Source organism: Astatotilapia calliptera, chromosome 1, assembly GCF_964374335.1.
Source record: "Astatotilapia calliptera chromosome 1, fAstCal68.1, whole genome shotgun sequence".
NCBI classification, from domain to species: Eukaryota; Metazoa; Chordata; class Actinopteri; order Cichliformes; family Cichlidae; genus Astatotilapia; species Astatotilapia calliptera.
In genome coordinates this window covers 27,374,526-27,385,202 of record NC_137422.1, presented here as the reverse complement: position 1 = coordinate 27,385,202, position 10,677 = coordinate 27,374,526, and the positions used below count along the sequence as shown (strand labels likewise).

Here is a 10,677-nt window from a genome sequence, read left to right as displayed (position 1 = left end):
TTTTAAGTGTCACTTAATTTCAAATGCAGCTTCTATCAGCTCAACATCAGCAAACACACAAACTGTATGTACTGTACTGTTTATTATTGCTGGTGTGACGAAGTCTGTTGGCATTTGGCCTTTTATTGAGACGTGTCCATAGAGCAACTGTCAATTACTGGCATGGAAATTATAAACGCTCCAGGATCCGATTGCCTCCAATTCATTTTCCACCCCATCATATGTGAATCAGGGGTATCCTTCTCTCTCATTGGTGGTTGCTTCATTTGCTCACCTTGATGTGGGGGAATGTTTATTACCACTTTCTTCACCATTGCAGAGGGTTTTTTGCCTTTCTATGGTCTCTGTGTGACTGTCCCTTTAGTGTTTATGAGAACCTTCACAGTTCAACAAAAAGTTTTATAACACTTTTTATTTCATGTAAAACTCTGATAAAAGCACATGCAGACAGATCATTAATACTTGAGCTGCTTGAGAAGCGATTTGGCCATGTGTACATTTCCACTTACGGAATAAAGTTAGGTGATGAAACTGCCTTTCATGATTACATTTCATGGCCTGTTTTTAGGTTTTATTATATGCTTGATATTCACTTTTTACAAGTATACAAAAACAAACAAAAAAAACAAACAAACAAAAACAAAACAGTGCAGTGATTGATTGCAAGGCACACCGGTTATGGCTGCATTACTTATAAACAAAACTTAAAACACTCAAAATGTCACAAATCTTGACACTCAGACCGACAGTCAGAGAATAATGGAAGTGTTTGGATGCGATTTCTTCCTCATTTGCTGCTCAATCTTTAAATCAAACTGCTGCCTTTCTCTGAAACAACAACAACAACAACAAAAAATTAGTATTTATCAATGAAGTCATTCTTTTTAAAAATTTAACATATGAAAGTCTTACCTGTTACTTATACGCCGCCCCCTGAGGTATTTTTCTTCTGCTGTTTTTACTGAAATGTTGTCCACTCCAGCAATGGCATAAATAATGGCCTGCACAGAAACAAACTCATAACACCTGGACTACAGAAACTGAACTGCATATCAGGAAACATTGCAAACAAAACCTGTGAGCACTCATGCAGGCTTTAGCTCACCTCAGGAAGAAGCACATCCAGGACAAAAGGGACACGATCCATGGATTTCACATCAGCTACGCAGGGGGCGTTGGCCACAGCTGCTGTATAGAGCTCATTTAGGTAGCAGTAGACTTGGTCGAGCTGATGGTCATCTTCAAGGTATATGTTCACCACTCGTCTACGATTGTCACTTAAGAAGGAGCGAAGCCACCTGGACTTCTCCTGTCCATGGATCACAGCCTGTAGGAAGTGTGATACAATGGGAAGAGATTTATTCAATCAATTATAGTTTCTTATGCCATCACATCTTAGTGTGGCGCAGCTCAGATGTCAGATTTTAAAAAGAACTGCAACTGAAATTTTTTTTTATTTTTTTATTTATTTATTTTTTTTTATAGCATTCATATGCAAATACTTTCAATATTCATCCATATGTTTGTTTAATTTTTGCATGCTCTGGCACACTCTTTGCATAACTGGTTGAGCTCCTGAAAGTATTGGACATTACTGGGGTGAACTTAAATTTGTAAGTACGGTATACTAAAATCGAGGTCAGCTTACATTCGTTGTGGCCTCTACCACCCGTACTTTATTCAAATAAATCTCCACGTCTTAACAGAGACGGCTTTTGACTTTGCTCTGGTGTCATACTAACAGAGCGCGCAATTCAGAAACGTATAAGAGCATAGGACACCTGGTCTTGATAAATAGTTAGGACAAACAAAATATTGGTACTCACTTATAAGTACCTCTTTGCGTTTACCTAACGGCAAACTAGGGCATTTCAGCTATAAACAGTTATCAGCATCAGCAAATAATAGCATATAATCATGAGTGGTATGTCATCAATCAAGGTAAAACATTAACCTTTATAACAGAAAAATAATATGCATTTGTTGATGATAACCATAGTATTGTACTATATAAATGAAATAAAAAAAAAAAGTGTTAATAAAAATCTATCCCGATCCTTCTTTCCATTACTATAACAAGGAACTAAGAAGAACATAAATGATGGCAAGTTGAATTTAAATGTCTAGTCTTTGACTATCTTTAATTTCCAGACCTATGTAACTGTGGCAAATGTGATGCTATGGCCAAAGGAGACGTGCATTTGTTTCCACACACTGGAAATAAGTTTAAAATAAAAAACAAAACAAAAAACAAATTGTTGTTTATGATTTAGTTGTTGAAATCCACATTTGGGCTGGTATATGCTGTGAAAACTAATCAAGATTTATTAAAACAAAAACAAACAAACAGACACAAAAAAAGGATCTCTGCACATAAAAGCAACTAAAGGAATTCAGATGAAAGGTCACCAGTGGCTACATGTTTTAAGTCAGCTGGTCATCATGTGTTTTTTCTAAACTTCCAAGATGGTAACGCCAGCTAAAAGAGGAAGTCAAAGTCAAGGCATATTTGGTTTCCACGAAGAATTACAGTTGAAAGGCTTTTGTTTGGATCTATTGTAACTTCATTAGTAGGGCAGAACAGGGCTCTTCTCTTGCAGCACTTCAAAGCCCTTGTTGTTGATTGGTGTTTCAACCTCACCCAGTCTTTATATGTATTGTGATTCTGTATTGTAAAAACAGATGAAAACCGTGGCCTACAAACGTGCTTGTGCAGTGGGTGAACTGTGAAGCTGTGTGGGTTGGGGCAAACCCACACATTTCTCACGTGGGTCTCACAGTTGGGTGTTCCCACACAGGGCTGGCAGCAGTTTTACCTTTTGGGGGCCCCTTTATGGGCTTTTTAAATGGGCAAACCCACTACCCCCAGTACTGGCGTACCCACACAGCCCACAATGGGCAGCCCACAGTGGGGTCAGGTTAGCGGTGCACTAGATCCGGCACTGTTGCAGTCAATAACTCAAAAGCTGAAAAGTTACATAATTTGAGCAGGAAAGTTTCAAGCCTAAGTTGAGCCACAGAAACCAAATATGAGTTTTCATCTCATAAAACTTTGGTGGCATAAAGGAAAACAAATAGTCCAAATTACTCAGAATATTAAATTATTTTGAGCTGGTAAAAAACTCTGCTTTCTGCTTCTGTTTCAGTTTGGGCTGTCCTAAAAGATCAAAGCAGCACTCATTACTCAGCACTGCTGCAACATTTACATAATTTTAGTGAAGTGACACCAGAACTGTAGCTTTTTGAGGAACACAAACAATCACCCCCTAAAACTCTATCGGCCAAGTCACTGCTATGCACACTGAACAGTTTCTTGGTATACCTATATTGGATTAAATGATATGGAACAAGAATTACACCAGCAGAAAAGCAACAGAGTCATTCATACCAGGAGGTGTGCGTCGACCATGTGTTGCTTGACAATGAAATGTACGAGCTTCTCATTTGCGCGGTTGTGGGCAGCATGGGTCCGATCTGGCAACAACCTCTTTGAACACCTTATTTCCTTCTGCTGTTCACTAAAGCTGTCCTCCTTAACATCACATGGCTCCTCCATTGTTGAATCACTGATGATGGTTAGTCTCTCTGAAGCTGCCTTTGGATACCTCCTCCTCACAGGATAACCTAAACCAATTCAGACCAGCAGTCAAGAGCAACATCGGGGCCTAGCGAATCTGTAGGTGTATTCAACTTTTTAATTCTGTGCTAGCCTCGTTGAAATTTCTGATTCCAGGTCAAGGATGAAACTTACTCATATCGTGATCAAAGTACTGTATGAAGGAGCCAGAAAATGAGCCACATGCTACAAAGATAAAACATGATTAGTACTGCAGCTAATTCAGTGATATCATCCCAATATTGTTTAAACAACATATCACACACAACAGTGTTTCTGCTTGCTGAGGCATTACATAAGCAACTCACCAATCCGAAATCTGTAGTCGGTTATGAGATCCAGGGACCATGATATTGCAGCATCATAGCTTTCTTTGGCTTTACACTGTTTAAAACCAACAAAAAAGCAAAAACAGTTTACCGTTGTGTCAAGTGAACATTTTCAGAAATCCGAACATACTCTGTGAGCAGTTCTTACCATGAGTTCATTAGCTTCTTCACAGTCAAAAGGTTTCAAGCATTTTAGAGCCACAGCAAACCTTTAGAAACACAAACACCCAACTGAAACGTTTATTTAAATAACATAAATGTAACAACACTAAGTAATGTGCATACACTAATCAGCCACTTCATTGGATACAGTTCAAATTTTTAATGCAAATATCTAATTAGCTAATCACATGGCAATAACCCGATGCATTTAGGCATGTAGACATGACCAAGACAACCTGCTGAAATTCAGACTGAGCATTAGAATGGGGAACAAAGGTGATTTAAATGTCTTTAAATAGATGTTGCTGCCAGTTGGACTGCCATGAATATTTTATAAACTGGACTTTCCCACACAATGATTGCTAGGATTTACTAGGCAGCAGTGGGTGCCACTACTATCAGCTAAGAACAGGAAACCTAGGCTACAAATCACAACGGCTCACCAAAAATTGTACATTTCCAACTGGAGAAATAGAAGATGGGAAAAATGGTGCCTGGTCTGTTGACCATTATTCAGATAGTAGAATCAGAATTTGGCATAAACGACATGAAAGCATGGATCTATCCTGCCTTGTCTCAATGGCTCAGGCTGCTAGTGGTGATGCAATAGTGAGGATTGATATTTTCATGCCACATTTTAGGACCCTTAGTACCACTTTAGCATTGTTTAAATGCCCCAGCCTACTTGAGCATTGTTACTGACCATGTCCATCACCCTTTATCCCTTCCAGAAAGATAAAGCACCATTTCGCAAAGCTCAAATAATCTCAAAGTACTTTCTTGAACATGACAGTGGGTTCACGGTTCTCAAATGACCTTTGGAGTATGGTGTAAAGGGAGATCCACATTGTGGACCTACATGTCCAACCAAGGTGTACTTTGTAAAGTGGCTGGTGAGTGTATGTAATCACCTAAAGACAAGCAAGAAACAACAAAGCAAAAAGAGAAAACATCCTACCCTTTCTTTTTCTCAATGATTGAGTCATCAATGAAGATGATACTGGCTTTTCTGTGCTTTCTGTTCACACTTTTTACCTACAGCAAACAAAACAACAAATAAAAAACAAAACAAAAGGTGAGTCAATGTTTTTCATGGGCAATTATTGTCATTTTAACAGTGAACACTTTTTTTGATTCATCATCTAGTAAATTCAAGATATACAATAGTAGGCTGACTGACAGCACGTATCAAAAAAGCATTTAAGGCATTGATTCAATAAAAGAAAAGGAAAACATTAACCAGAATCTGCTAAATTGTGATTTTATCACATGTCACCATTATGTACTCACCAATGCAGGCCAATATGGATAGTTTCTATATTTGTGCCACACAAATGCTCCTTCGGTAATGGATGGGGGCTCTGAAAGTCAAAACAAAAATAAACAAATCAACTCAGTGTCCTGTACCGTCACAGACTCCAGTTATCCTTGTGGTCTCGCTCACTTTCGTCTGTCCGCATCAGGAAACTTGGGAGCTCTTCCTCGTCCTCCTCATCACTTATGTCATCCTTCTGGTAGGACAAAGTAGACAGCTGTTCTTCATGATGACTCAGTTCTATTGAAAGATCCGAAGACATCATGGAGTCATCTATTGTGGAGTTAAGAAGAGACAGAATTAGAGCACACCTGCAGCTCTCCATGCCAATTAAAAACACATGACATGCAAGACAGACTGTGCAAAATAAAAAACAAATGTAAAAAATGTGGCTTCACAGAACTGGCTGTGCTTGGGGACAACAGTACTGAATAATACACTACCTTGACTTTCTGCTTCAGCCTTCTGGAGTTCAAATCTTGGCCTGGAGCGGGAGGATGATTTCTCTTTATTTAAATTCCCAGTCTCTCTTTTTGGCTTCCTACCACGCCGGCACTTGACTGGAGGATCATCGGTTTTACCATCGGTCTGCGTTTGCGTCTTTGTCTGTCTTTGTTTAACCGGTCTCTTACGCTTACGTTGAGGTTTTGACTGTGAATCTACCGCTGTTGTCTAAATCAGAATACTTTATTAATCCCGAAGGAAATTAGGACATAAAACAGAACATAACAAAAGGAAACTGAATTCACTGAAGCTATGTGGGATTATAAAAATATATAAATTTCACTTTTATACCATACCTTTATCTGAGTGATGAACTCAGTGTATTGTAGCTCCCCTTCAGGAGGGGAGCCTGAAATGGTTGACGGGACATCATAGGTGGTGCTGTAGACTGGTGTGGAGGTCAAGCAGGCTTCTTGTGCAAACCTCATTTTCTCCCTTTCATTTTTTGGAGTACTAGCCTCTATTGAAAAGACAAGGCCGCAGTCGCTGCAGTTGCCGCTGCCTGGCACAGCACTTGAATCATCTGTGCTGGGGGACAAAACCGCATCTGAGGGGTCTTTCTCTGGCGACTTCTTTTTAGGTTCCTTTTTCCTTGTTTTTCCAGGTGCACCTAGGGGGGGAGAGAAAAAAAAAATCACGTGGTCATTTTTCTACTGTCATTTTGAGTAAATTTGTGTGTTCATATAAAAACATCTGGCTGTCTCAACGACTTTCTAAAATGTAACTCAGAGTTCTCGTTCATAAAAGTTTTGATTACCTTTCATTGCTGTAATATTTGGTGTATTCCTCCTTGTGGAAAGCTTTCCCTGGAGTTCATTGGGACACCGGAATACCAGCGATCTGACATTAATCGGGGCTTATTTTCTTTATTTGGGGGAGTTGAAGGTCCGTAGTAGGCGCCAGGGTGGATAAACCGGTAGCCGCAGTAGCTTTATGCCTGATTAAAAAAAAAAAAGTAAAGTAAGGCGATGTTGCTCAATCGGCATGCTTAGTAGGCCGTACTTTCGCCTTGGATGAGTTTGGCACTAAACGCGATATTCGCAGGTTATTCTTGACATGCGTAGTGAATTCACAAATATGCGGAAAAGCTGTTGTCACGGAGACAACAGTGTCCTGGAACTGGGCGTCTAAGTACCTTTTTAACGGGAAACTCTACCATTTATGAATTTGGGTTTTAAGAAAACCATACATGTGCAAACGGCACAACAAACATTTGAAAAACAAAGTTTAACGGTGCAGTAACAGCGCAACGCCCAAGATGTGCTGCAGGTCAACCAGATAAGAGCGATCGCTTGCTAACAAGACTTGCTCGCTAGTAAACAGGCATAAAAACCTAGTTTCTAACAAATCACAAAGTTGTTCACGGGGGTTTACACAGTTCCGTATTGTAGTTATGCGCCACTTGTCACACTAAAGCCATGTCACTATTCCGCCCTTTATATAATGCAATAACGTTGACGTACGGATCAACTAAAACAAGCAATGCAACAAATTAACTGCCGCCAAACTACGACGTAGACCCATAAAAAATAGCGACTGACTGACCACCTCTGCCCGAGTCAAGCGAAGTAATGACAAGAGCTACAACTAGCCACTTACCTTAGGAACCCTAAACTCGGTATTTTTGTGCCACTCGCTAGCTTTTAGCTCCAGTTAAAACCCTTGACATAGTTGTTGCATGTAAACATTCACCGTTACCAAAAGTTGCACGAAAAAAAGGAGTTCCTAACCCCGAAACAAAACCTGCAGTCAATAGTGAAAGCAATGCGTCGTGCAGACAATTCCTGTTAACAAATGTTTGTTATTTCTCGTGGACTGTATACCACACTAAAAGATTTGCCGCCACCATCTGGACCGGAGGGCGTGATTTTATGTCTGAAAAAGCGAGAAGGACACGCTTGGCTGTTCACGGATTTAGTGTTGTGGTTGAGCACAGGATGTGTGCACAACTTGCAGCTATATACTGTTTAGAAGAGATTTTAATAGGCTTATGCATGGGTAGGAGGCAAGAATTAAATAATTCAAATAAAAATGTAATATGAAAAAAAATGCCACCCAAACATACCGGGTTTAATTTTGAATTTTTTGAAACTGCCCCCATTTTTTGCTGTATTAACTCTAAAGCGACATTGTCTTCCAATCTCACAAAAAGCTACCAAATTCAATAAGTTATATATATACACACATAGAAAAAAAGACAGTCATGTGACTTTTTTTTTTTTACTGTAACTTGCTTCCAGATCCACAGAGTTTTACAGAGACACATAAAAAAGCTTGTTTTGCTATTCGTGTAATCTTTTTTATTTGTATTTATTTCGTTTTATTCTATTTATTTATTTATTATTTACTGCTGTGCTCTAATTCAGCGTTGAAGCTTATCTAGTTTATCATAGGGGTAGCAGAGTACAACCTGCTTGTCCAAATTCTCGCAGAGCGAAAACCTAGAGACAACCACACAAGTCCACTTTCACAATTATGGGCAGGGAGAACATGCAGACTATACAAAGCAAGGCTACACAACCCCGGATTTGAGCCCAGGACTTTTTTCCTGTTAGACGTGCTAACCATTTGCAAAATTAAAAACAGCATGCCTGTAGGTTTTTTGTTTGTTTGTTTCTTTTTGAAATTTCTGTGTTAAAAGTGTAAGTCAAAGCGACACTACCCAACTGCAGAGCGCTCACAATACCACTTCTTTCTCTAAAATCGACACTCACCTTTAGTGCAGCAAAATCTCTTCTGGTAAAAAAGTGTGAAAGACTAAGCAAGAAAGAAAAAAAGCAAAATCTTCTCTGATTACGCAGTCATTAAAAAGGAAAAAGAGTGGGAAAGGATGGGAAACAGGTCTGTTCAACAGTCTACTTTCACTTACCTGTTGGTGTCTGGTTTCAACCGCAATGCCCTCCTGGGAACAAAAGAGGGCACTGTGTGACCACTCATCCTGTGTTCACATGGGTTTCCTAAACCTTTCCATCACGTAGAAGTATTGCTGCTGCTCATGCTTGGATCTTAATGCTACAGTCCTAGCTTTGCTTTCTACAGATATTTTCTTCAATTAGGGGCTCACCACCCTACAGCTTTACCTGCTGAAAAGTCACAATTGACACTTTTTTTATTTGTTTTTGTTTCTGTTTGACTGACAGAGGTCAAAGGCCGGTGGTTAAGCTTACAGCAACAGGGCTGAGATGTCTTTGACACTGAGTACACAGTTATTTAACATTTTTTAGTCTCGTTGTAATTTGATGATTTTCTTCATCCATTTTATTCTATCTGATACCACTGCCTGCTTGATTGAGAGGTTTTCGGGGCTGTAATCAGGAATTAAAATCCAAGTACTTCCAAGACACCAAACTAAAAAAAATAAAATACAAATAAATAAGTAAAGTCTTTGAAATGCCTCCATTCGTTGGATTTTCCTCATAGAAAATCGGTTTAATTGTTATTTATATGTAAGTATATTTTTTCTCAGTCCATACTGTCCAAAAATGAATCTCGCATAAATACAAAGTTTTTATAGCTTTGGTCAAAATGACTTGAAAGCTTACAATTTTTTTTAAACACCTTAAAGTTATGTTCCTAAACTCCACCACTTTCCACTTTAATCAGGCAGAAATCCACCTGTCACTCAACTGGCACCTTTGGACGTGCATTGGCCTGAGGCAGATGAGGGATAAATTGGCCCCGCCTTCATCCAGATGTGCGTTCTTGCTCCTGTCTCTTCAGTCAACTGCTGGCTTCGGCGGAGCCGCAGGAAGTCAAGAGGAGGGCGCAGATAGTAACACTCAAAGTACAAACAACGAGGAGATGACTTCTGTAGCAGTGGTCTGAACCAGCCGAATCTCACACGGTCTAGTTAGAGAAGGAGACCTGCGCCGTGCGTCGGAATTTCAGCTACCCCCTGAGGGGGGTGGGGGTGTTTGCTTTACCTGGCCAGCCTGAGACGCAGAGCTGATGGAGAGAGGCTGGGCTGAGTGCGGTGCCACTCTAGAGCGCTGTTGAACAGAGAGCTTCATTCAGCTCATAGACTCTGCTGAAGGGGAGCGGTCTTTTTCACCGACCTGTGTGATTCTTGTGTGCTTTTAGGAGTAATTCGAGGGCTATTTTAGACGCAACAAACCGTGCGGTTTGTTAAGAAGAGACCGAAACCATCTGTGATTTTTTATTGTGTGTCTCTTAGACGCAGCATGGGGATGTAACTGGGTTCATCATGCATCTGGAAGTGGCGTGAGGTTACCACCAGCCCGAGAAGAGCAAACTGCTGGGGCGTGTGGTTAATTGAAATTGATCCGGTGGTCTTTATTTTTTATTTTTTTATTTATTTATTTTTGGATGTGAAGCTGTAGCAGAGGTTCTTTCTCCTCTCCTCTCCTCCTCCCCATTCCTCTCACCTCCAACATGACTTCACTGTCGGGGACTAAGGAGAGGTCTGTGAGCAGCCGGAGCAGAAAATATGGGGTAGGTTATTCATTCCAGCAGCCGAGGGGTGGACACACCTCTGTTCCCAATCAGCCTGGTAAACATTAAAACTTATCATCCGTTCACTGCTGCATGCACTTCATCTCACACTCCACCCATTTTTATAGGAGACTGCCGTTTGCTTCGTTTTCAGGGTGACATAAACATGAAACTTGAAGGTTCTTGTAAGATTTGTGTTCCTACTGCTGATTGCTTTGTGAAGATCACACTTCAAATATCAGTGCTTATGGTGTTATGGTGTCACAACGCTGGCATGCATTTTCACTGAATGATCCCCA

At 40.2% G+C, this 10,677-nt stretch overlaps 1 protein-coding gene across 1 annotated transcript; it reads right to left on the bottom strand.

Moving 5' to 3' along the window:
- Nucleotides 1–397: 397 nt before the first annotated feature.
- LOC113024301 (PWWP domain-containing DNA repair factor 3A) lies at nucleotides 398–7,733 on the bottom strand. The gene is made up of 14 exons (XM_026171237.2): nucleotides 7,526–7,733; nucleotides 6,684–6,863; nucleotides 6,223–6,536; nucleotides 5,866–6,094; nucleotides 5,552–5,695; nucleotides 5,398–5,468; nucleotides 5,066–5,142; nucleotides 4,094–4,154; nucleotides 3,925–4,000; nucleotides 3,752–3,802; nucleotides 3,389–3,624; nucleotides 1,106–1,327; nucleotides 913–1,001; nucleotides 398–828 (listed from the first exon to the last, which is right to left on the bottom strand). Exons 2-14 carry the CDS (start codon nucleotides 6,688–6,690, stop codon nucleotides 750–752), a joined length of 1,656 nt encoding a protein of 551 aa, XP_026027022.1. The 5' UTR covers nucleotides 6,691–6,863; nucleotides 7,526–7,733; the 3' UTR covers nucleotides 398–749.
- Nucleotides 7,734–10,677: the final 2,944 nt, after the last annotated feature.